This window comes from Ruditapes philippinarum, unplaced genomic scaffold, assembly GCF_026571515.1.
Source record: "Ruditapes philippinarum isolate M1 unplaced genomic scaffold, ASM2657151v2 ctg11997_1_1_1_1, whole genome shotgun sequence".
Taxonomy (NCBI): domain Eukaryota; kingdom Metazoa; phylum Mollusca; class Bivalvia; order Venerida; family Veneridae; genus Ruditapes; species Ruditapes philippinarum.
In genome coordinates this window covers 292-26,164 of record NW_026856945.1, presented here as the reverse complement: position 1 = coordinate 26,164, position 25,873 = coordinate 292, and the positions used below count along the sequence as shown (strand labels likewise).

The 25,873-nt window shown below is 33.7% G+C and overlaps 1 protein-coding gene across 1 annotated transcript; it reads left to right on the top strand.

The window, feature by feature from the left end:
• Window positions 1–331: 331 nt before the first annotated feature.
• LOC132748211 (uncharacterized) lies at window positions 332–25,546 on the top strand (the record flags this gene model as incomplete). Its single annotated transcript, XM_060737772.1, is given in 11 exon segments — window positions 332–456; window positions 3,916–4,051; window positions 5,695–5,803; window positions 7,400–7,621; window positions 7,837–7,949; window positions 16,949–17,072; window positions 17,748–17,818; window positions 18,207–18,406; window positions 19,320–19,466; window positions 20,978–21,127; window positions 25,407–25,546. Coding segments are annotated over 11 exon segments (1,537 nt in total), but the record flags the coding sequence as incomplete, so codon positions are not given.
• Between the last annotated feature and the right edge of the window lie 327 nt (window positions 25,547–25,873).

The following is a 25,873-nucleotide window of genomic DNA, read 5'->3' as shown; positions in this document are numbered from 1 at the left end:
AGAAATATGTGTGCTGTTCTAATACAAAATTGAATAGGTTGACACTGATATTGATTGTGTTTTCTTTTCTTATTTGTTTTTCAAGACATATGGAATACATTGGTATAACAAAAGTTTCTGGGAATACCAAATTGACATTGTATCAAAGTGACGTCGCCATCTTAAGATTTTGTGTGAATTAAACTCAGGAATTCAGGTAAAAGTTAAATGACGGTATGGTGCATGAATCAAAATGGCCGCCATATAACGCGATCGAAATATACTTTCGGTCCCTTCACCTCACAAAACTTCAGTGGAGTCCCTTTAATAATTGGTTAAGTTCTTTTTTCAGGTTTCGAATATTCATCGCCATGAAGATTGCTGAGCGTGCAGAAATTGAGATGCAATATATCAAGCAATTACAGAATTGGGTGAATGATCTCAACATACAGACGGACAGAATGTGTCACCCAACTGGTAAGTTTTTTATGACATAATTGTTCTATGTAATGCCACTCGAGGACACAAGAATGACATGGGATTGCTCCACATTGATATGTCAGCCATAGAGACGTGGGGCGTGGAGCTCCAAACACCTTAAAATCCAAATATATTGTAAATTTGTCCATCCCAGCTTATACATGTACATATCATGCTTATCATAAATAATAATATGAAAATTGATGCCCGGGTATACCCTTTCAGCGATTTATTTCTAAAAATACTTACGTACTGCTACTAAAAGTCTAAAACTAACATCGCTTTCATATCTGACACTAGTACGTGTTTTATATTTGGAAACATAGAATGGGAATTTAAGGGGAAATAAACATATAACGTGCCAAATGATGTCATATAGCATCGTGATGGTGATAGAACTAGGTAGAGCTGTCAAGTTTTGTCGAACCTTTCGTCTTACACGTTATCTTCAGGATGGTGATCACGTGACATTTGTTTACGGCACCACACCTGCTATACGATATTTCTCGTTATGTCTTTCATTATTTGACTAATAAACATCATGAACACAGTCATATCATGTTCCAGGTATCATTTGCCGATTCCAACGGTATATCACTTTCCATTTTAGCTCTTTTACTGCAGAAATGCTTTTATATAGTAACTATAGAAGGAATTATAGTAAAAAATATATGTTGTACACCTTACTTCATGTCATTTGATCACTATAATCAATTTTATCATTTGATATTTCTGAGGCCATTAAGGGCACACAAGAGTATGTAAAGAATGTATCAAATAAGAACACAAATATGTTAAATTATTGTACTTATCTAACTTGATCCAGAAAAAGCGAATAAGGAAGATAACCAAGGAGATTTAAGCATTATGTACATTGATTCTTGTACTCTGCTTATGGCGGCCCACAATGACATCACAGAACATTTAATATATACTTTAAGCCCTCTTGTTCCAATATCAATTTACCCAAACTTGTCCCAATGAGTGCCGCTGTAGACAAGTGTTATGCTCTGAATTATAGGTTCTACTGAAGGTGGATTGATTTTTAACACAATGTTTTGTTTTATATTTTAATGTTTTTTTTTTAGTGGAATACCACAGATAATAATATAACATATACACAGGTTATTTTGATGTTAACAAATTGATATTAAAAACAGTAACGATTATTTTTAGTGGAAAGCCACAATACAATGTTATCACTTGGAAATTTAAAATTTAACTGTTTTTAAATTTTTTACATGTATTTTTACAATAATTTTAAAATTGATTTCGTTTTAACTGACCAATAGAATAAATAACTTAAATAACAAAATGACCAATCAGGTTTTAATACAAAATAATGTAACATAGCAACATAGAATTTATAACAACAATCATCACCTGGATATTTTATCAGTCATAAGGTTTAACAACATGATAAGTACAGACAGCTTAATTGACCTTATTACCTATATATTATAAAACTTTTAGCACAGTTGATTGGACAAAGAGGAAAAGCCGCATTTTAATTTTTCAGTTACATAATTTTAAATTTGACATTTGTTATTGAAACATATACAATTTGTAACTTAACATATTTGAAATTTTACAAATTTTGTTTTAAAAATATGACCTTTTAGAAAATGATTATATATACAAATATTTGTGTTTAAAAGAAAATCATTATGCATATTTATTTTTTTCTTTTTTTAAATGAATTTTATTATTTTTTGGCTGCACAACACTTTTTCCTTTTTTAAGACTATTTTACTTCTGTGAAATGAAGCATAAATACTATTTAACAAAAATAAATATTATTAAATTAGAATACTGTTTACATAAGATATTTAGTTACAGAAATATATACTTGAATATAAAGCACCGATTTTGCTGAAAAGCGTAAGTACCATTTACTAATAATAAATATTTTAATTACTGTTTTATTGTAAACAACACAGTTTTAATGACGTTTATTTTTGTTGTATTGTCCCCTCTGTTTTTGTTGTTTTTCATGATGATATTGACCTTTCCATTTATGTGGGAACACGGTTTCGCATGTACTTGAAAGATTTTGATTTTTGTTTTCTTTTTTTTGACATAGATATTTAGTTTTGTTTTTTAACTGAGCAATTTTGTCTCTCAAGTTGTGGTTTTCATTTTTTAGGTCATTTATTTTTTTTTTTTTTTTTTAAATCCGCCACGTGTTATGCTCTGAATTATAGGTTCTACTGAAGGTGGATTAATTTTTAACACAATGTTTTGTTTTATATTTTAATGTTTTTTTCTTAGTGGAATACCACAAATAATAATATAACATATACACAGGTTATCCTAATGTTAACAAATTAATATTAAAAACAGTAACAATTATTTTTAGTGGAAAGCCACAATACAATGTTATCACTTGGAAATTTAAAATTTAACTGTTTTTAAATTTTTTACATGTATTTTTACAATAATTTTAAAATTGATTTCGTTTTAACTAACCAATAAAATAAATAACTTAAATAACAAAATGACCAATCAGGTTTTAATACAAAATAATGTAACATAGCAACATAAAATTTATAACAACAATCATCACCTGAATATTTTATCAGTCATAAGGTTTAACAACATAATAAAAACAAACAGCTTAATTAACCTTATTACCTATATATTATAAAACTTTTAGCACAGATAATTAAACAAAAAAAAAAGCCGCATTTTAATGTTCCAGTTACATAATTTTAAATTTGGCATCTGTTATTAAAACATATACTATTTGTAACGTATTTTTAAAATTTCACAAATTTTGTTTTAAAAATATAACCTTTTAAAAAATAATTATATATATAAATATTTGTGTTTAAAAAAAAATTATTATGCATATTTATTCTTTTTTTTTTTTTTTTTTTTTAAATAAATTTTATCATTTTCGGCTGCACAACACAAGTTTCAACCAATATTAAATTTAATGTACACCAACTAGTCCAAATGATTCCCGATATAGAAAAGTTTTACCGGAACCACCCTCTGATTTATTTCAATTATGCAGGAATTTAAAAATCTCCCAAATTATCGATCCCCTTTTAGTACTGGATTACTACTCCAATTTGCTTTGAAATTCATCAATAGTCTATCGCTTGTTATGAATTTTGTCACTTGTGAAGATGATTTATAAGTAATTAATTGCTAGTTATCCGGGAAAGCAAGGTAGGTTAACCAGCCGCCGAGGTATGACCATAATGTGTCAGAATAGGCGTAAAAACCAATCAACCAAATATTAATCTACACACAAAAAGATATCAGATAAACATGACTATTTGTTGTCAATTGAAGCACATAGGTTAAACATTATTTAACAAAACAAATAAGCATACTGATCCAAATGTATATTTTTTATTTTTAACAATTTTTCTATAGCGACATGCCATAAATCATAATACCACGGATTTATATTATAAATCCGTGATAATACCTTTACAATTTCAGACCAATATTTAAAGAGCGAGCTCATGTCAAAGATTCTTGGGAGCATGCGCAGTGAGGCAGCGGAAGTCGTGGAATCCCGGCAACGTGTCTACAACCTCCTTATGTCAGAGCATGGACCTTATTCTAAATTACAAATGTAAGAAATACCTCAATGGTTTCTAATAGTATAATCAACTATGATTGTTATATTATATTTATGTTCAACAATTAGCCATTAGCGCCCAAATCAAGTTAAGTACTGTGCTCATGCTTGCCTTATTCATTATCTGATGTGTCTGCAGTAAAGCGAACGAATAGATGTTTTTGCATCGATTTTCAACACATAGTTATCTAGATTTGTCAATTTTCTACACATGTAGGTTGTCAATAAATTGGTGTTTGGAAGAATATTGATAATGTGAACCACCGCGCTTTTAGACGTTTTCGTTTAGTCTCTAGATGGTCACTTAAATGAACATGTTTGTTAAGAGAACATTAGATGATGGTCTTGTCCTTCAACCCTAAGTTACCCTTCTGTACTTGACTTTGCTCTGCTTCGAATTTATAGCATTCAATTAGTGTAAAAATAATGCAGAGAGCAGTACCGTGACTGGTTTAACTGCAAGTTACGTGTACATGTTTCACCTGCTGGACTGGTTTTCTTCTGGTGACAAAAGCTCGTTGTTATTTTTCGCTGGTGTAAAATCTACAATCTTTTTAGAAATTATACCAGAGGTCTTCATTTGAGCGTATTTATTTTTACAACTGTCCAAAGAAGTGACTTCTAAATTACATTTCTGTGTAAAAAGCCAGATCATTTTGATGACTATTTGAGAAATTCTTAGTGATTCACACTTAGAATTCTGATGGTAAATATTGGATTTTTCTTGACTAAGTGAATCTTGTTCATGCACGAGACGTGGGCGGTTTCAACTAATAAATTCGTCTTTATTCTATATATTTTCTTCAAAATGAGTACAATACATGTATAAGCTTAACTTATTACGGTCCAAATAAAATGTCACCTAAAGTAATAGTGTAATGATGCTAGTTTGCACGCGACATCTCGTGACGTTACGTAAAGTTAAATCGTAAGGACTTAGTAACGCACCCAATCTAAAATATAGCAAACGAAGTAGTCTTTTAAACTTTCAAGCGGCGTTCTTTATGATACATTACTATTCACGTTGTTTTTGGTCCGTTAAAAGTCGCGAAAAAGGCTTTAAAAAGCTCCTACCACCTAAGCAGTATTGACCATTAACTGCCAATTTTATGTCGTGTTTGTCGGATTTTCGCCCTCCACATTGCCAGTGCTTAAAATGACCTATGATATGCCACATTGATGTGGTAATTTTGTTTTTTGTCAAAATCGACGCAACGACAAACGGAACTTGGTGTCGTTCTTGTGCTAAATCTTAATATGTCGTGTTTGCGATCTTGAATCGTTGGTCTGTCGTGTCCGTGTATTGTCTTTCTGGCTGGATGCCAAAAACACGACAACTGTAAAAGTTTATGTCTTGATGCAGTGATAAGTGAACAGCATTAAAATAACTTAATATTTTGGTACGTAACGAAGATGGGTGATCTGGTAACACCGTTTAACTGGAATCAAAAACCCGTGCACAATTCTTTAAAATATGAACTAGTTCTTAAGATATATAACTACTGGTACTTTTTTCGGCACTTTTCGTCAAATTTATGAATCGCCGAGACCTTAAAAAGTTAAAATAGTTTTAGAAGAAGTTTTACTACAGCTCTCTTATTTTCAACGAATGTTGTTTTTTTTTTAAATATTTACAGCTTAAATGAAGGAGATGAGGAGCAAAACATGAAAATGTTGGAGAAAGATTTTCACAAACGATACGACAAAAGAAACCACATCGCCATGGCATACAGAAACTGCACTGAGGTAGGTTGTTATAAATCACGTGACGTTCTTGTTCATGACTGACTACGTGACGAATTTCTGTAATGCATATGTTACGTGACGTATTTTTATAACCCGCTATATAAACATTATCTTGTTACTCGTGTAATGCGTCGTCTGTTGTTGTTTTTTATGTTGCATAATGCATTGTAATAGACTTCGTAAAATGTTGTTTTTAAGACATGACTCTTAGTCTTTACACGCAAACGGCACTTACCTATATATAAGTCAAGTTTGTTTTTGAAATCTCGTTTCGTATGTGAGTTGGCACTAGTCTCAATATTTCGACGGCAAGACAGGCCGATTTTATAATCTGATATTTCATAGATGTCTGTCTTTACAGGGCGGCCATCGTCTATATAAAAAAAGCCCTAAAGCGCACAATTTGTTGGGCTAAGTTGGCACGACAATATCAAATTTAATTAAGACATTTTTTATTCGTTCTAAGCCCCGATCTCTCACACAGGGCGTATAATTAATAGATCATTATATTTCCTCGTATGTCATTCCATGTTTCATGCGTGATAAATCATTTGGCGCAATATTTCGCAAACGACAGTCATATTGCTGGTGAATTCAAGGCCCGATTTTGATTAGAAATTCTTTTATACCATTGTATGGCTTCTGTAGATCATAGGTTCTTTCTATTTTAGTTTAAAATCCTCTTAGAATAGAAGAAGTTTAGGGTGTATTTTAAATTTGTCGGAGGTATTTTCTAAAAATAGCATGTACTCGTAGTTTAGCTGTCACGTGATGACCTAGAAATCCTTTACGCAACTGCCACTGAAACCATAATTATTGTCACGCCTTGCTACAGAAAACCATATGTGATAACTTAATTGGATATCACTAGGTTTCGAATAATGTCGCGCAAGGAAATCTATAACCATACGTGTCAAGAAAGAAAACAAGAGCTGTTACTGGGACAAAACGCTCGACTTTGAATGATTGTTTGATTTTTTTAAAGTTTGAAAAACAAGAACAATTTTGTTACAGTTACGATTTTGTCAAAGGTATACAATTAAGTCCTTGGAGACGTTTGCAAAGTTTTAAGTGTCAGAATCTTAGTGGCTGTGAAGATAAGAATCGCTTGAAGAACTCAAATTGCCAACACTGTTACTGTGTAATGAACTGGAGGTAGATATGTGGAAACAAACAAACAAACAACAACAACAACATAATAAATGTCACATGACCTCGGCTGTCTCCAGCTGATATCCATACGCAGTTCCGATAATATTATAATCCCGGCCACCCATTCCTGATGGACAACGAGTTTTTACCTTGTGTCTTTCTCCGTTGTGTCAGGCCAATTATTGGTGGTTTAGTTTCGGAACCAAAATAGTTGTACATGCAATTACATGATATGTCCATCGCGCAGTGCGGGTTCTGTACCGAAGGGAGGGCCTTCACCAGGGGTTTAATTTTCAAAATGTAAAAAAAAAATATTACTACGAGCTATAGTTGGCTCGCGTGACATTTTGAGCTTCACTTTCTGACTTTAATTTTTTTGCAATATACAAGTGGGACTGTGATTAAATTTTAAGTCGTATAATGATAAGAATGCATTTTTTCTAGGCACGAGAACACTCAAAAAACAGGATCGGAACGTTAGAAACGCAGCTGGCGGAGAGAAGTCGTATAACGTCATCAAAACGTCCGACGTCAAGAACTGGACCTCGAAAAATAGACGAAATGCGAGACAAGTTGTCAAGGTTACGGCGTCAGAATGACATGGAAACGGAAAAGATTGCATTATTTGAAGAAGAACTTCTGGATGAAGAGTCGTCTGCTAAACAAGTAAGTTTGACTGTTGATAGCTGTTCAATTAAACACTTTACGATGTTAATGCTGTTTCCAATACTTTCAGAGTTTTGACTTTTTTTTTAATTAAAAAAAGGGTTTGCATTGCTGCTGAAAATTGTTGATTTGTATTTATATTTTATGAAATAGCTTTTCGAAAATAGCAAATCTAATGTGTTTATTTCATAAATACTTGGTTCATTTCATTGCAGTTTTTAAAATCTACAGAAAAGCAACTCCAGGAATTAGAGACACAGCGTATGAGATTGATCATGGAAGAAATTAAACGCTATTTTGAATGCCTGCAAAATAATTCTATGCAAAGGTATATATGTCTTTTGTTTAAATAATTTTATATCACCTACTTAGATCTTAGATCTACTTTGTCAGCGTTTAACTTACGTGAGAGTAAAAATTAAGTGACTTTCCGTTTTCTTTCGAGAGTTATAGCGTCCAACAGAATAAATTCTTAATCTTTACGCATTTAAATTTCAAACCCATGTATGGTGGCTGATTTCTGCCATTTCGTGTCTTTCTGTCTTCGGCGAATATATAGCTTAATACCGTTGAAGGCATAAAGAGTTGAAATTTTGTCTTGGAAACCACATGCATTCATTTTTAAAAAAAATGTTCAAATGTCATATAATAATATTTGCATATCAAATTTTAGAACAGTTTTCCTTGGTCAGGCTCGATTCAAGAGCCACTAGGCCTATGATTATGGAGGGCGATCATTGCCAAAATTCCAGACATGTAATGTGTTCCTTTTGAAAACTACTTTTGAAAATGCGAACATGTATGTCTAGCATTTTTTATTGCATTCGTGCACAGCAAATGATATGCCTCTTAATCCAATCTTTTAATTGAAGGCACCCGCTTTTAAATAACACGTTTACATGTAAATCTTAACATCTGACCTAACATGGAGAACAACAACACATTTACAAGTTCGTATCTACCATTGCATATAATACATAAGCATGTTTACACACTTGTAGATATATATATGTACCTGAAAAACACAAATGAAATGTAAAACTCGAATGCAGAAAATATAATTTAATAAAACGTGTTCCAGTCGTAGAACTACAACAGTACGTTTACACAGTTACATGTTTAAAATGACAAAAGTAGATTCACAAAGTTAGACGATTCTAAGTCATGCATGACGCCCCGCCTCTCTCTGAGTATTTGCGATCTTCTATCACGGAAATGTACGGACAGGTATAATACCCGTCGCCTCACTCCTATTTCTCAATAAAGTGAAGGAAAACACGGCGTCCATTCTAACTTTTTTATTTCTATAAAAAGTCCAATATTATTGGTATCAAATGAAAGATTACTCCATAAGCTTTCTATGAGTGCCTCGGAAATAAAAATGAATTAAATAGATGTATGGAATTTTTAAGTTTTTTTACTCTGAAAATAACACTCTCGAATTGGTAAGAAAAACACGGCGTTCCCTCCAAACTTTTTTTTAAGTTCGTAATATATTTTGATAATTTTGGATCAAAATAAAAGTGTGCTTCATATGATTTATGATATATAATTATATAATGCCTAAAAATAAAAATGAATTAAATCAAACTGAATTAACTTTCGTTAAAAAGTTTATCATGTTACTTTTTGTAAAATAGAGAAAATAAGAATCCCTAAAGAACGCTCAAAACGACAAAATTGAGAATGTTGCAGGCCCGGTTTGATTGAGCCTGCTCATGGACGGTAATGGAAAGAGCAAGTTATCGTCCACGCCCTCTAGCACCGGCTTAAGCAAAATTCAACATGAACTGGTACAATTTTGAAACATCCGCAGATGTGTTAATATGGCGATTATCATGGAACCTTCAATGTGACACGTAAGTGCCATACCATGAAAAACGGCATATGATCCCCAAGTAAAAAAAAAACACACACTCTGAAATTCAGTAAGAAAAAAACATGGCGCCCCTTACTTACTTTTTTATTTCTTGGTCAGTTTTGATAATAAACAAGATCATCAAGGAAAGGCGGCGGAAAATTACATAAGAATTGCAGATTCGGTTTGATTGAGTCTGCACATGAGGGATAATGAACAAGTGACGATTATCATGGAACCTTCAATGTGACACGTAAGTGACAAGCCCCCTAGCACTGGCTTGAACGGTACTCAATTCTAAACACTTAATAGCGCTGGCATCAATGATCCCGAATGACCAGAAAAACACTGAAGTGAAGTACGGGGCAACTATTTAGAACTGCCACACGGCACTTGGCACCTGCTGTTGTGAAGTATTAAAATCTGGAAACAAAATGATCCCTCGGAAGCATTAATCACTACAAAATTACATAAGAATTGCAGACTCCGTTTGATTGAGTCTGTACATGAGGGATAATGAACAAGTGCAAAAAGATTTTATTCATACTGAAAATACCGTATTAAAGATTGTACATATGTGCTACGGATAAGTATTTTCTTGATTTCGGAAAGGAAATCTCGGTGACCGCTTTAAAATCCTATTTTTGCAAATACTTGCATAGTTTTTGTTGAAAGTGAAATTTGTGCCAATACATTTTTCAATGATACCAATAACAGTATTGGGTGTTTTTACATTATCAATAAAATTACTCCCTTGAAGTTGGTCATTGTTTCCCCTAAAAATTTCCAAATCGCCGATGTTTCTCAGGTATATATGATAAACAAGATCAACAAGGAAAGGCGGCGCTCAATGAACGCAACCCTACATGACCCAGCAACAATAACAAGTGGCAAGAAGCCCAGGCGGTCCCCAAACAAAACACATGGCCAGGGCACTAGGCATAGCACGGACAGGCTAATCACTAAAATGATAAATAATTTGTAACTGATAAGAACACGATGTTAAATAATAAGGTAATGCACAAGTTATCTTCATCATAAATGGTAAAATCAGCAATTTTCAAGTGATGTTGCTTGTGACAAAGCTTTTATAACAAATGCAACATATATATGTTATGAAAAATGCCGTATGTTGTCCTTCAGTTTTATTTAAAAATATAAGAGAGGCGCCGTTTTATACCTGTCCGTAATAGAAGGTCGTAAATACTCCGAGAGGGGCGGGGCGTTATGCTTGACTTAAAATCGTTTAACTTTGTGAATCTACTTTTGTCATTTTAAACATGTTACTGTGTTAACGTACTCTTGTAGTTCTACAATTGGTAACACGTTTTCTTAAACTCTATTTTCCGTATTCGAGTTTTACATTTCATTTGTATATTACAGATCTATAAGTGTGCAAACATGCGTATGTATTGCATGCAATGGAAGATACGAACTTGTAAATTTGCTGTCGTTTTAGATGTTAGGTCAGTTGTTACGATATATATGTAAACTTGTTATATAAAGGCGGTAACCTTCAATTAAAAGATTGAATTAAGAGGCATACAATAAAAATGGTAGACATACAAGTTCGCATTTTCAAAAGTCATTTTAAAAAGGAACACTTTACATGTCTGGAATTTTGGCAACGAACGCCCTCCATATATGATCACTGATTTTATGGACTGGACTTCTCTATACCAAAAACCTTTGTGCTTATTGGTTGTCAATACTTAACTTCCCTAAGCGATTTTTGATGCAAATATTGATAATGGTTTGGATACCTTTTTTTTATTAATTGTCATATTAATTAATGATACTTCCGTGACGGAAACGGGCGTAAACGCATATCGTTTCCTTTTTAATTAAAGCCGAGTCATAGCAACGTCCTATGCGCAATTCAATGTCAAACAAAGATAAAGTATCTTGGCAATCTGATTAAAATCATCTCCCAAATAAAGCACACTGAGCGATTTGAAATAGTCGTTTTTGCTTTATAGAGGTCGCTTTGTACAGGTTTGTCTATGTGCCAATAGTTACTTTCTCTTATTTTCTATATTTGAACATTCGCTACGCTAAATGTATCCACTTTTCGGATCATAATTACATTTTCCATAATAAGGTTGAGAGTTATTTCAGGAAAGATTATTTCATAATTTCGTTTGTATATTTGACTGCACTTACTATTTTTGTCACCAAATTTCTATCTCGTAAAGAGCTATAGGGCTATTTGTAACCCTTTTTACACTTTGTTAGTATTTTTATCACAGCAAGTGCTGTTTATAGGCTCAAATAACTTTATTTGTGAACTTGAAACAGTTTTAGAATTCTGAACACTTTTTCATGATTGCCATAAAATTTGGCATGATTCTGGAGGCGATATTGTTACGCTCTAGTAGTTGAGAGTCTCTTTGCACCTGGTCTTCTTTGTTTGTCAGTCTGTCTGCATACGGTAATTCTAGGCTAGAAGTTGTCGACTGGAGTTCAAAAGTTTGCTGCACTCTTGTTGAAACCAGTATATCAAGACAGTGTAGTTTTGGTAGCTTTCTAAGGCCTGTTATTTATGGACCAGGTACTACTTATCAGAACTTTGCTAGAGTTCTGGGCTTCACCAAATGTTTGAGTTATAATAAGAAGAACAAATAAGTCTGTTTCAATTTTGACGTTTCACTTGAATTTATTTATCAAGTATATAGAAATTTAGTATATTTCAACAGTTAATAATTAGACTTGAATAACATTAAATAAATAAATGAGATCAAAACATGTACGAATCAATGTTTGCATTAGCAATATACAGTAAAACAATTCTTATAATCGCTATTATTTCTTTAAAAAATGCACGAGATGATACGGTATCCAGAAAATACACGAGTCTTTAACTTAAGACTGATAGATTCGCCGAATTGAGATACCAGTTGAACAAAGCATAAAAAGATCTATATATCAAGTACTAATTCTTTGTTATATAATAAACAAGAATAAAAACTCTATATAATGTGTAAATTTAACTTTTCTGAACAATTTAGAATGACTGTTGTAAAGTTATCACTTATGAAAAATATTTATCTTCAAAAATCTAGAGCGCACCTTAAGTTTAAAATACTGACGAAAAACGTCCGTAAGTTCGGAGCAAGAAAAAAATGTGTGAAGCCAAGATTATTTGTGAGCAGGGTTTAAATACTAGCAGAGCTCACAGCTCACAATGTGTGATGTGGGGCTCACAGTTCACATGTCTGTGATGTGAGACTCACTGCCCACCAGTGTGAGATGTGCGGCTCACAACTCACAACTGTGTATTGTGTGCAAAGTGCAAGGTGCTCTTAATAATAAAAAACATCAATATCTTACTTAAAAATATAAAGGAAAAATACATAATTCATATATAAATCACTCATTTACCTCAAAGGTTCTCTTTCTTGAATTAAACATCATTCTTCGTAAAAATACGCTAGTTTTAAACAATAATAAATACAATTTCAAATAGCCCGCCTCAGACTGTTGCTAGTAGCAACTGCTCACAGTCAATTCCAAGATGGTGGATCTGCACAATACAGAACGAGGTCAAATATAAAATATTAAAATGTGAAGGATTTAACAAGTTTCTAGAAAAGTTATCTTGCAGAAACATTCATAAACATGGATCAATTTGATGTGAAACCTAAATAGTGACTTATAAGAGGGATTATTCAAATTACATGGAAAGATAAACAAGTCGTGAAAACACATGACACAACAGATTCTGGCATGGAAAACATATAGGGATTTAAACTTAACTCACAGACTAGAATAAAATCTGGCATGATACGTGACATTGATCTGATGTCTTGTGAAAATTTACTAAGACACCAGTCAACTAATGTGCTATTGCCAGTAAAAGCTTCAAAACGAAAGTAGGATCAATGAATGACAGAAAGTAAAAATGAACAAATGAAGTAAACAGGTAAACTTTTCTAGATCATTACATTACCCCCCGGTTTTCCATGGCAAAACTCCTGTTGCCATAACATTAAATTCATGTCATGTTACACAAATATAGAAGATACGGTGAACCACCTTAACAATTCAGTGATGTGATGCAGCACCTTAAAGAAAATAATTTTTTTTTTACATAAATATTACTATGTGAACATTAACATCATCATAGTCATATATTTCAAACAAGAGACTAGTAATTACATAGTTAACAGTATGAAGTCCTTTTATATACCGGTATAAAATATTTAAATTATCTCCTAGTTTTAACATTACATTGAATACACATAAAGATAGACAGTAATGAACCGTAATAATTCTTACTAATGAAATACTTTTGCATCACAAATTGATTCAAATCTAAATATATCTGCATGTCTAAATTCAAAAACATTAAACCTTAAATTTGAAAATTCATCTTAGAGTTAACAATTAATTATAAATACAAGTTTTACAAATTAATTTCTGTTGTTCTTCTTCTTGTTGACCACGGACTTCAGAGTGGGAGAGTTCTCTTTGTCCTCTGTGCGGGGCCTCTTCTCGGATCTTGTTGAACTCTCATCACGTCTGTGCCTTCTGGTGTCCTCGACGTATCGTTCCATAGACCTTGAAAGGGTTCTAAGGGATTCAGCCATGGATTCTAGGGTCTGCCCTAAGTGGCGAGTAGCTCTGGTGTTTGAATCCATGGCAAAAGTAACTTTCCCCAATGATACCTGGAGCGTATTTTCCAGGTGACCGATAGTAGCAGTAAGGGGCTGGTACCTCTGGGCCAGTTCTTCCTGATGTGGCTTTGTCTGGGTCGCCTGCTCCCGGGTGGTACGTATCACGGGGTTCTCTGCCTCTGTTACAGATGCCGCTCCTACAGGAGAGAACGTCATGGGAGTACTGGTACCTAGTATTTGATCAAGGACGTTCTCCTCCCTGTTGGCCTGGTGTTGCACATGTGTGTGGAGGTCATCCTCGTCATTATGCAGTACTGGTGTATGAAGAGGCGTCCGCTTCGCCACAGAAAGAGAACTGCTCTGTGGCGTAGGGACATACACACTACTGGATATCTGGGTATGAGGCTGGCGAGACGTTGGCATGCTGAGAAGGTCGCTCAGGTCGTCAAAATCATGGAGTCCAGGCCTCAAAGGATCATACCTGGGGAGCTCTGAGGTGGATGCTGGCACTCCTACCTTAGTGACAGTGGATGGAGCCTTAGGCGTCATGGAAGTCAGTGTGGCCAGGACGTCTGGTGTCACCCTAACTGTAACTTGGGGCATTTTGTCTTACAGGCTGAATTGAGTCATATTGAAATTCATTAGATGTGTGTGTATTTTGAGTGTTTGGCATCTGGAAATAATTTTGTGGTGTTCTGCCTATGGGCTGTTCATTTACATTAGACTGTACATGATTAGTTTTAGGTTGAGTAGTGGTATTGTGACTTGGAACATAACTGTAAGCTGTAGGGGTTTGTTTGATTGAGACCTGTTTAAGTTCTTTTAATTCTTTCATGACATCTTTCAAAACGACTGCTATACCCGTCATCATGTGTGTCATCTGGTCACACGAATTGTCATTAGTGTTCTGCTGAGAGAACGGAGCATCATTGTTAGAGTTGGCACTCAAAACTGAACAATTATCAGAGATATCATCATCAGCCAATGTGCTGGACGATGGATTTACATGTACTTGTACCTCTACTGGAATACTCGAGAATGTTATCACCCCTTCACTGTCTACGGCTGCCGGATCATTCATCTTTAGCACGGGTTACTTAACAATATTGACGTAAGGTACGATCACTGGATCTGAATAGTTTATCAGATCCCACCGCTGCCACCATAAAAATGTTACGCTCTAGTAGTTGAGAGTCTCTTTGCACCTGGTCTTCTTTGTTTGTCAGTCTGTCTGCATATGGTAATTCTAGGCTAGAAGTTGTCGACTGGAGTTCAAAAGTTTGCTGCACTCTTGTTGAAACCAGTATATCAAGACAGTATAGTTTTGGTAGCTTTCTAAGGCCTGTTATTTATGGACCAGGTACTACTTATCAGAACTTTGCTAGAGTTCTGGGCTTCACCAAATGTTTGAGTTATAATAAGAAGAACAAATAAGTCTGTTTCAATTTTGACGTTTCACTTGAATTTATTTATCAAGTATATAGAAATTTAGTATATTTCAACAGTTAATAATTAGACTTGAATAACATTAAATAAATAAATGAGATCAAAACATGTACGAATCAATGTTTGCATTAGCAATATACAGTAAAACAATTCTTACAATCGCTATTATTTCTTTAAAAAATGCACGAGATGATACGGTATCCAGAAAATACACGAGTCTTTAACTTAAGACTGAAAGATTCGCCGAATTGAGATACCAGTTGAACAAAGCATAAAAAGATCTATATATCAAGTACTAATTCTTTGTTATATAATAAACAAGAATAAAAACTCTATATAATGTGTAAATTTAACTTTTCTGAACAATTTAGAATGACTGTTGTAAAGTTATCACTTATGAAAAATATTTATCTTCAAAAATCTAGAGCGCACCTTAAGTTTAAAATACTGACGAAAACGTCCGTAAGTTCGGAGCAAGAAAAAAATGTGTGAAGCCAAGATTATTTGTGAGCAGGGTTTAAATACTAGTAGAGCTCACAGCTCACAATGTGTGATGTGGGGCTCACAGTTCACATGTCTGTGATGTGAGACTCACTGCCCACCAGTGTGAGATGTGCGGCTCACAACTCACAACTGTGTATTGTGTGCAAAGTGCAAGGTGCTCTTAATAATAAAAAACATCAATATCTTACTTAAAAATATAAGGAAAAATACATAATTCATATATAAATCACTCATTTACCTCAAAGGTTCTCTTTCTTGAGTTTAACATCATTCTTCGTAAAAATACGCTAGTTTAAACAATAATAAATACAATTTCAAATAGCCCGCCTCAGACTGTTGCTAGTAGCAACTGCTCACAGTCAATTCCAAGATGGCGGATCTGCACAATACAGAACGAGGTCAATTATAAAATATTAAAATGTGAAGGATTTAACAAGTTTCTAGAAAAGTTATCTTGCAGAAACATTCATAAACATGGATTAATTTGATGTGAAACCTAAATAGTGACTTATAAGAGGGATTATTCAAATTACATGGAAAGATAAACAAGTCGTGAAAACACATGACACAACAGATTCTGGCATGGAAAACATATAGGGATTTAAACTTAACTCACAGACTAGAATAAAATCTGGCATGATACGTGACATTGATCTGATGTCTTGTGAAAATTTACTAAGACACCAGTCAACTAATGTGCTATTGCCAGTAAAAGCTTCAAAACGAAAGTAGGATCAATGAATGACAGAAAGTAAAAATGAACAAATGAAGTAAACAGGTAAACTTTTCTAGATCATTACAATATATATACGCGAGTTTCTTAATTTACCAAAGCAAAAATTGTCTGGTCAATGCCAGTGAATGTTACGTAATAGACAAGCTGATGTTTTTATTTATTTAAAGGTCGCCCAGAGTGACTATAAAAGGCCAACAGATCAGAAGTTTAGAAGAAGCTGAAAAACTTGTAAAGGTGCATTGGCTTGACGTTCATACTAACGCCAAGAAAGACGACATACCAAATTACCAGGTTGGTGCAGTTTGACCATTTCCATTTCCTTTAGAGAAAAAAGCAAGATAAAAACACCAATTTTCATTTTCACTTTTGTGCACGATTCTTTCGCGTGTTAAGTAAGTACAATACCTGTATCATAGCCAGGTAATGGTGGTGGTTTTGGAAGTTTTTACTGCGGATCACGGCAGTAAGCCACATTGAACATACCAGAACACAGTTCAGCCACTGCATCGTTCCTGGGAATGCTGTCAAGCAGTTTACCAGTACTAGTTGCCTTCACTTTTGCAATGAACCGATAGTCAGATACACTATATGGACCTTACATCATAGTGCTCCACTTTTTGTAAGATAAGTTATACACAATGTTAAGCAAGAAATTCGGTCCAGTTAAGTAGCAGACATTGTAATGGCAATACTCGTTTCCTTAAAAGTTGTCAATTGATAAAATTCTCATTCGGAACACTTCGCCGATAACCAATAATCCTTATAATAAAGGACTTGGAATGTTTTTGTTTGCTGGAACATAATTAAAGTGCGCATGTGCATACATACTTGTTTTAGTTATCAATCGAAGAAATAGGAGAAGAATTTGTTGTTGTTGTTGTTGATGTTGTTCCATTTTTGAGAACTTAATTGAATTACTATGATCAAAGTAACGGAGATAAATTAACCGTCTTTCTTCCTCTTCAGGACATGTTTTCAACTCCTTCTGCAAGATCTAAAAAGAATGAAAATGTCGATAATTCGAACGAGCAAAGCAGGTAAACTTTTTCAAACCCTTTTATTAATAATTAATCAGTTTGTACATTTATAACTCACTTTTGAATTAAGCAACAAAAAGAAAAAAAGAAGATTTTAAAAAGAAAAAGACTCAGTTGTAGAAAACCGCGAAAAGCCAGTATATTCGCATGTCCGGGCGGCAAAAACCGTAAAAAATATATACCGTGTACAAATATTTTATTTTTTAAGCAGTTTTACATAACTCTTTTTTTTTTTACTAATTCCAGCATTGAAGTGGGCACCCGATCTAGGTGCTTTTAACGAAACAAAAATCATCTGGATAAATATAGGTACTGACGTGAGTTACCATTATTTTTAACATATTCAGTGGTTTATAATGAAATGTTCTTTCGATCATTTCTGTTTCAGAAATAACAGAGAATACAGACCTGGGAGCCAGCAAGGATTGACGTTAACCGAGAGTGTATCAACTTATTTCTATTATAAATCCAGTTCCGGTTCGTCTGTTGAAGCAGACGGTAACGGTGATTCGGTAGTAGCAGAAGTGTACCGTATGCAACATAGAATGGCCGGTCCGGCTTTATTGCCATCACAGAGGCGTTCCGAAGGTATTCCTACATTAAGGTTATCTATAATCCAGTGGTTACGCGCGGGACCAGAAATCTAGTGCTCGCAAGTTCTATCCTCCGTTATTAACTTACAATACTAATGGTAGCCTTAAAATTCGAGGTCCCATCAGGCATATATTGGTCCTCTTTACAAGGCATTATAATAAACCAGGGTCGACCGCACACCCTAAAGATAACAACTAACTCTCTTCAGAGTATTGCGTCGCAATATGAACAACTGCACGCGACACTTAATAATCCTCAAATAACCCGATCAAATATAGTTATTTATAAAACATAATTTTAATTAATAGACCATTCACACCGTTAACGGTAAGGTAAGTTTGTTTGGGCGCTGGAATTGCTTTAAAAGTTCAACATAGTCTGTACCAGTGTCCATCATTTCTCTGCTAGTTAATCTACACGCTGATTTCATATTCTCTCCATTATTTTGATGTTTCGCTCAGTAAGGCGTTTTCAGATTTTCAATTCAAAATATATGCAAGTTGACCATTACATTAGCTTATGATAGCTTTACATGTATTGTTTTAACGTCTGCTACCGACATGCACATACAGAGTACATTTTCTCGAAAACTCGGTGTTTTTTTTCCAATGAAAGCTTTAGAATATTTAAACAGCTGTCAAAATTGTACAATATCATTTGCCTCAAGACGACAGTTTAAGGGAGGCAACTACTGATATAACACGCACACTTCAATACACAGAGTTGTGCTTTCAAAATTTGAATCGCATTTAAGTTGCACGCATTTTCATACATATTTACATTTTAGAACTCCAATATCTTTAAGCTATAGACATATTCACATTAAGAAGTCATTTTGTGAAGTGCTACACTATATATAAGGTTATATGAATATGCAAAATTTATGATAAGAATCGTTCATTTTCAGAATCTATTGAAACGCTGAACTTACCACCGGAAGTGCGCTGTCCAGCCGACATAACAGTATTAGAGCCAAACAAACAATATACCACTAGAATGAAGGTAGAAAAATTACGACAGAACAACGAGTGTCGCCAAGCGGCTCATTTAACAGGTAATATACATGTTGTTCTTCTTATTTTCTGGCACCATCATTTGAATTGGCGTTCCAAATACATAATTATACAGTAGAGGCATTTGTGTTTACCAAACATGCCAATGTTTTTTAACCCTGATGCTGTTAATTGCAAATGCCGAAAGTAGTCCGCTTTTTTGAAGCGGTTACTTCTCTTTATATGTACACTAACGCCGAAAAATTCAGGGGAGATCACTGCGTAAAAATTGTCAAATGACAGGCGCATTAATTTTCAAGCAAAATAGTTCCCGAATGGTCGAAGATATAATATTGTTTTATTCTTTATAGATATACATGATTATAGTAAGCTCCATGATTATTTACATCTGTGTTAAACAACATGTTTAGCGTCGAAATAATAAGAGTTACAAACCCTAATTTAGAATAATATGGTTTTCTTCAGGCTGTTAATATTTGGTTTAAACAAATTGGTTTATAATCTCACAACCTTAACCTTTCTGACATTCTGAGATCCAAACAAATTCAGCGCCTTCTGTGCTTTGATTTACGATGCTATATCTTCATGTGTTTTCTTTTAATAAAGATATTATTAATATATCCCACAAGTCCTTCTTTTAATTAAGATTATATTATGTATTATTATTCCCAAATAGTTCAACTAATAAGACTTGTCAAAGACACATCGAGATAATTTCGGAGGGCGATGTAACGTTTTAACAATAGGAAAAAACAGACGAATTTTTAGGCTAATTCAACAATATACCTGTCGTTTCGAATACATTGTCTACGCCTTCATCAACTTTGAGCCAAGATTATTATTGAAGCGACCCCTTTTCCAAACTCGCACCTAATATTAAACGTCAATGCATGCCAGTAGGAATAATTGGAGCACAAAGTGAGATTACTTTTAATGAACCGGAAATTGATCTAACTTGTCATTTGCAGTGTTGTATAAAAGTGATAAAAACAGCGGGTGGACGTCATCAATACCACCTTGTATGCGTAATCTAAACTTAATGGGGTCCATCTGCCCTCCCCCCCCTCCCCCAATCACCATCCCCGTGTCATTTTTACCATTTATAGACAACTGCAGTCTTTTACAACAAATATGTAATATTATGTTTACTAACTGAACTGTAAATTATCAATTACAAAATTTACGTAACTTAATAACGTAACTCTTTCATGTGACAAGTTAATTTTTACTTCTGTTAATATTGATATTGTTTTTAACAGATATTTTAATAATTGAACGCCAGAATCATAAAAGTCTTTAGAGTAACCTTAAACTGTTGCTCAAGTATAACGTATTAATATAACATAGCTAAATAATGATGTTTTCAATTATTACTCTGTTTTCCGAGCTTTACTTAAGGTGCAAAAATAGGCTAATATTTGAAAGCCGTGTATATTTTTGTTTTGACAATAAACAAACAACATCAGACAAACGTACGGCGTGGTCTAGTTCTTCTATGAAAACTCCGAAAAGCGTCTTTGACAAACACGCGTTATTACATTTTCTTCTTCAGAGTATAGCACTGTAGACAAATTTGTTCCTGAAGACTCGGAAAGTGACGAGGAAATACAAGAGTGTGTCGGCAAACTCCGGAATGTCCGTGTTATCGCCGTGGAAGAACATTCTCCAAGTCCCAGCAGCCTTGAAATAGCATTCAAAAAGGGTAAGATAAGGAAAAAAACTTGTGTAAATGTACCTCTGAATGAAAATATCTTATATAGAGGATATTCAATGAGTGTAAGTTCCATACTTAATTTATTGAACGAGTTGAATAAAATTATATTATGCGAGCCTCTGGCAACCATGATATAATTTTATTCAACAAGTTCAATAAATTCAGTAATGAACTGACACAAATTTAATATTCTTTTTATCACTTATCAAAAATAAAGATTGTTAAAGTGAAAAAGAGTTAATTTTCATTGACGCGCCTATAGTAAAACGCTAACAATTAGCGCGTCTTTACACTATGTTTGTATAAGGCAAATGACGTCACGTCGAAATATATGCATGGCCGTGCAATACCATTTTTACGGAGTCGCAAAATCGGCACGGGTGTATGATAAACATGTCAACTCGTTCATTAAATTCAGTATTGAACTCATTCATTATCCTCTATATACATAGAAATTAAGTGATTTAATTTTATTACTTTTATTCTTTATTCCTGCAAATGAATGAATTTTCTGTTTATGGACATGAATGTATGGTATTGGGGTGGAAATCACAACCTGAAAATCAATGATGCATCTGTATGACCCGGACCGACAAAAAATCTTGACATTAGGGAGGCTCTTTAAATATATATACAAGGTATAGTATATACGGAAAGTGAAACACAATGAGCGAGATATCCACTTTTGCCTTTGCATTATATGTCTTTAACTCTTCAGATTTTTGAATGTTTTCTTCTAGCATTTGGTTATATCGCTACTTGCAGTCGGGAACCTTTCTACTTACTTTAAGCAACTTGTATTTGCATTATTGTCAAGTTTTCTACTTCTGTTTGGTGGATTGAGCGATGGAGGATACTGGATTCCGTAGTTTTTTTGTGCTCATCTAATATATACTACATTATCATTAAAAATGTACACATCTAGGTTTTGTTTATGACTTAAAGGAATAAGAATGGATGGATTGATGTCTGTCTAATATAAATATTCATCATTTAAAAAGAGGAACCATGACAGTTTCCCTATTGACATCAACCCTATAAGAGAGAAATTCGTGTTTAAAGACACTATTTTTTACTTGAGAAATAAGTTCATGGGCGCCGCCATTTTGGCGTTCTGTCATTCTCGCGAGACAGACGAGACCGAGATTGTGACGTGTAATACCCACTTCCGGTATAGTTGTACACGCTGGTACAACTGAAATATATCTTGATGAAGAACTTATTAATTTAATTGCGTACATTATATATTATTTATGAAAACATCATATGGAACTGAATTTTAATTAATTAATTGAAGACGCCGCGACATAAATTATCATTTGCCCGATACTCAAGCTTGCTGATGATCCCACCACATGATTTAAGCAATGACTGCTTAATTTTCAAAGATAAACCATCAATTTACTTTGGGTACTATGAGAAACTTATACAAGCTGTCCAAATAGGGTACATCGCCGGTCATATATCTTTTTTCAAGTAAAATATCAACTAAATCCAATAAGCTGAGGACGCGTATTTCCGCCATTGACGCTAAAAATGAGAAAGGCGCAGGAAAATCGGCAGCCAGACTTATATCGTATGAAAACAAAACTGTCCGTAAAGTTATTTAGGCACCCAGTCAAAACTGGTACCAACAGCAACAGAGTGCCCATTCCCCTATAATTACGCATATTCTCGGGTTTATCCAGTTCCCCAAAGCTTTTTTCCACGTTATCTACTTACCAAATTCCTTTCCCCGACAGATACGCATTTCTTCTACCGTAAATTTAATCCAAGAAAACAAAAAATCATAAATCTACTTAATATTTAAAATGATTATTGGGAACTGAAAAAAAATGTGTTGCTATTTTATGACGTGCTGTCTACAGTACAATTTGACAGGTGTGGAACCGAATTCCCCCTAAGGTCATTCAGTTCACTGATGGAGCGTAAAAAAATAATGATGTCTATTTCGTCATTAGAATATTTGACAATGGTGATTAACCAATTAGGGCAACATTGTGCATGATCAAAAGGTCTGTCGGCACAGAGGCATACAAGGAGCAATAAAAATCGTCAGTACACAGTGTGACAGGAGCATTTGGTGCAAATTAGGAACAATTAAAATGGACAATGCGCAGTATTAGACATAAGTAGTAAGAACCAGCAATTGTGTGAATAAATTATGCAAATTAGATTTTTGAGCAGCCAATAAAAATGATTTCCCTGCAGTTAATATTAGGCTACGATTACGATGCGCAGCATTTTACGTTGACAGACATGTTAACAATTTACTTTTTACAAAACAGTTGCTGATATTTTTGAAATGTGTACATCAATTATAACATATGTTCACACCTTTAAATTTGAAAGTCAGAATCAAACTGCAAAAAATTAATGATATGTACTATTAAGAACACGTTTTAGTAGGGTTTTTATAATGGAAGTGGCTAGCGTACGGGCCCGTACGGCTAGCCAAAGTTTTAGCCGTACGTGAGTCACGTACGACTAGCACGTACGATCCATGTGCTTAAAATTAACAAAAATGATTTAATAATTCATACAAATTAAACAACAAATGATAAGCATGAAAATCAACAATTTTATAACGTTCGACTCTCATATAATTTTGAAAATTGCCGTACGGCTAGACAATACAGTGCGTCCTGGCTAGTCGTTCGTGACTCACGTACGGCTAGAGCTTTTGGCTAGCCGTACGTTTCTTTATTTTTTATTATTATTATTTTTTTTTTATATTGTTACGTATTTTGAACCATAAAAAATCTCCTCTACACCTCCTGTGAAAATTAAATTGTCTGATCAATATTTTATTTTATTTTATGCTTTTCAGTGGATTACTGATTTATCCGTGAAAATTATATTTGGTAATTTCACAGTGAAAATTATCAAAATATAATTTCACTCTTTTCAATGACGAAACTACTTTTTTAAGATTTTCCCCATGTGGTACCTCAATTTTATTTTTGCTGACAATTCTGACAATGTCAGGCTGTTTAAAGAAAAAGCAAAACTGAAATTGATAAATAACTTAAATGTCAAAAGTAATAAAAAGAAGAAAACTTACTAAATCTATTCATTCAAATTCATGAAATTCCAATCACCAAATTTCGTTTTTTTGTTTCATTTTGACAGTCTCAAAAATTCATTCCTTCCCCATGCAAAACTGCTCTTGATGACATTTGGGCATATTAAAGTATCCTACGAGCAATAACTGCCGTATGCTTTATGAAAAATTGAAAGCATTGACAGCCATAACTCGAAGAATAAGTTAAATCAACCCAGCGTTCTTCAGCAGGTTTCCAAGTTTTCCATTTTCCTAGCTCCTTTTCTGAATGTTTTCACATCTGTCAACACTTATTTTTTGTCTGTTACAATCCTCAAAAAAGTTTTCTTTCTTTTAAAAATGTGTATGACTAACAAATCCAAATTATATCCCTCTGAATCTTACACAATTATTTTCCTCCCATGAAATACACAACTTTAAAAAATGGCTGCCGCTTACAATTTACAAAGCCAGGTCTAATATAAATTCGCACTAAGTAACAGAAATATGGATGGATGGTTGGACTTTTTCTCCTACAAGAATTGTTTGTTTTTATTATCATAACAAGCGATCATTCATATTTTTTAAATAAAATTAATAAATATCACCGTCATTTAATGTTGATTGGCGGACTTATTTTTCAGCTCAAGACTTCTTTTTTTAAATGAGAAATTCCGAATAAATGGGGCTCTCAATGGGGGAAACAGTTTTAATATTAACGTTAAAATTATGGAAATTTCGTTTTAACTTGTTTTTAAGCATAAAATAAAAAGAAAATTTGTCTGTTTGTTGTGTAAGATGTAATTTTATTTCATCTCGTGAACTTTAAAAACAGTATTCTCACTCGTGGCTTCGCCACTCGTGAGAATACTGTTTTTAAAGCCCACTCGATGAAATAAAATTTCATCTTACACACAAACAAACAAATATCCTCTATACATTAATATTTCTTTACGATTCAACTAGATTTATCATGAATCTAAAAGATGTGGGGGAAATGACATCACGCGCACCTGTTTTTATACGGCCAATACACAAACATGGCCGCGCTTACCGATTTGTAGAAATCGGTGATTTAGCGATTTAAATTTTGTTATCATTCGTTTAATATTATTATTTGGCGGCAGAAAATTTGCAGACTTATTATTTATAGTATTCTTTTTCTGAAATCAAGTTTTCATTTTAACCTTGTCTTTCCCTTTAATAATGTTTGTTTATTTTTAGGCCAAATAATTAAGCAGAAGTTTGGAGCTAATGAAGATGGTTTATGTTACGGATGGACAAGAGAAAATCTGGTCGGAAAGAAACATTATGGATATTATCATCAAGATAAAGTCAGACTCTTAAAGAAGAACGGAATCTAGATCAATAGACGCTGTTTAAACTAAAATATTTGAATGTTATTTTCTGTTAGTTTCTTATTTATTGTTACTTCAAAATCACTCTGTACCATCGCAGTTTGGATTGCAATATATAATGTTTGTTACATTCTAAAACTATTGAATAACACAAACATTCCTGCAAAATAAATTCTATTAATAAAACGCATTATTTAATGTGGCATAAACAGATATTCTTTCAACAATGAGTAGGCACTGCTTAATTTCATAAGTCCGATTTCGTGCAAATCTTTTCCGGAGTTTGACGGAAAGAGCCGAAAAGTTGTCATTGGCCATTACATGAGGAGATAT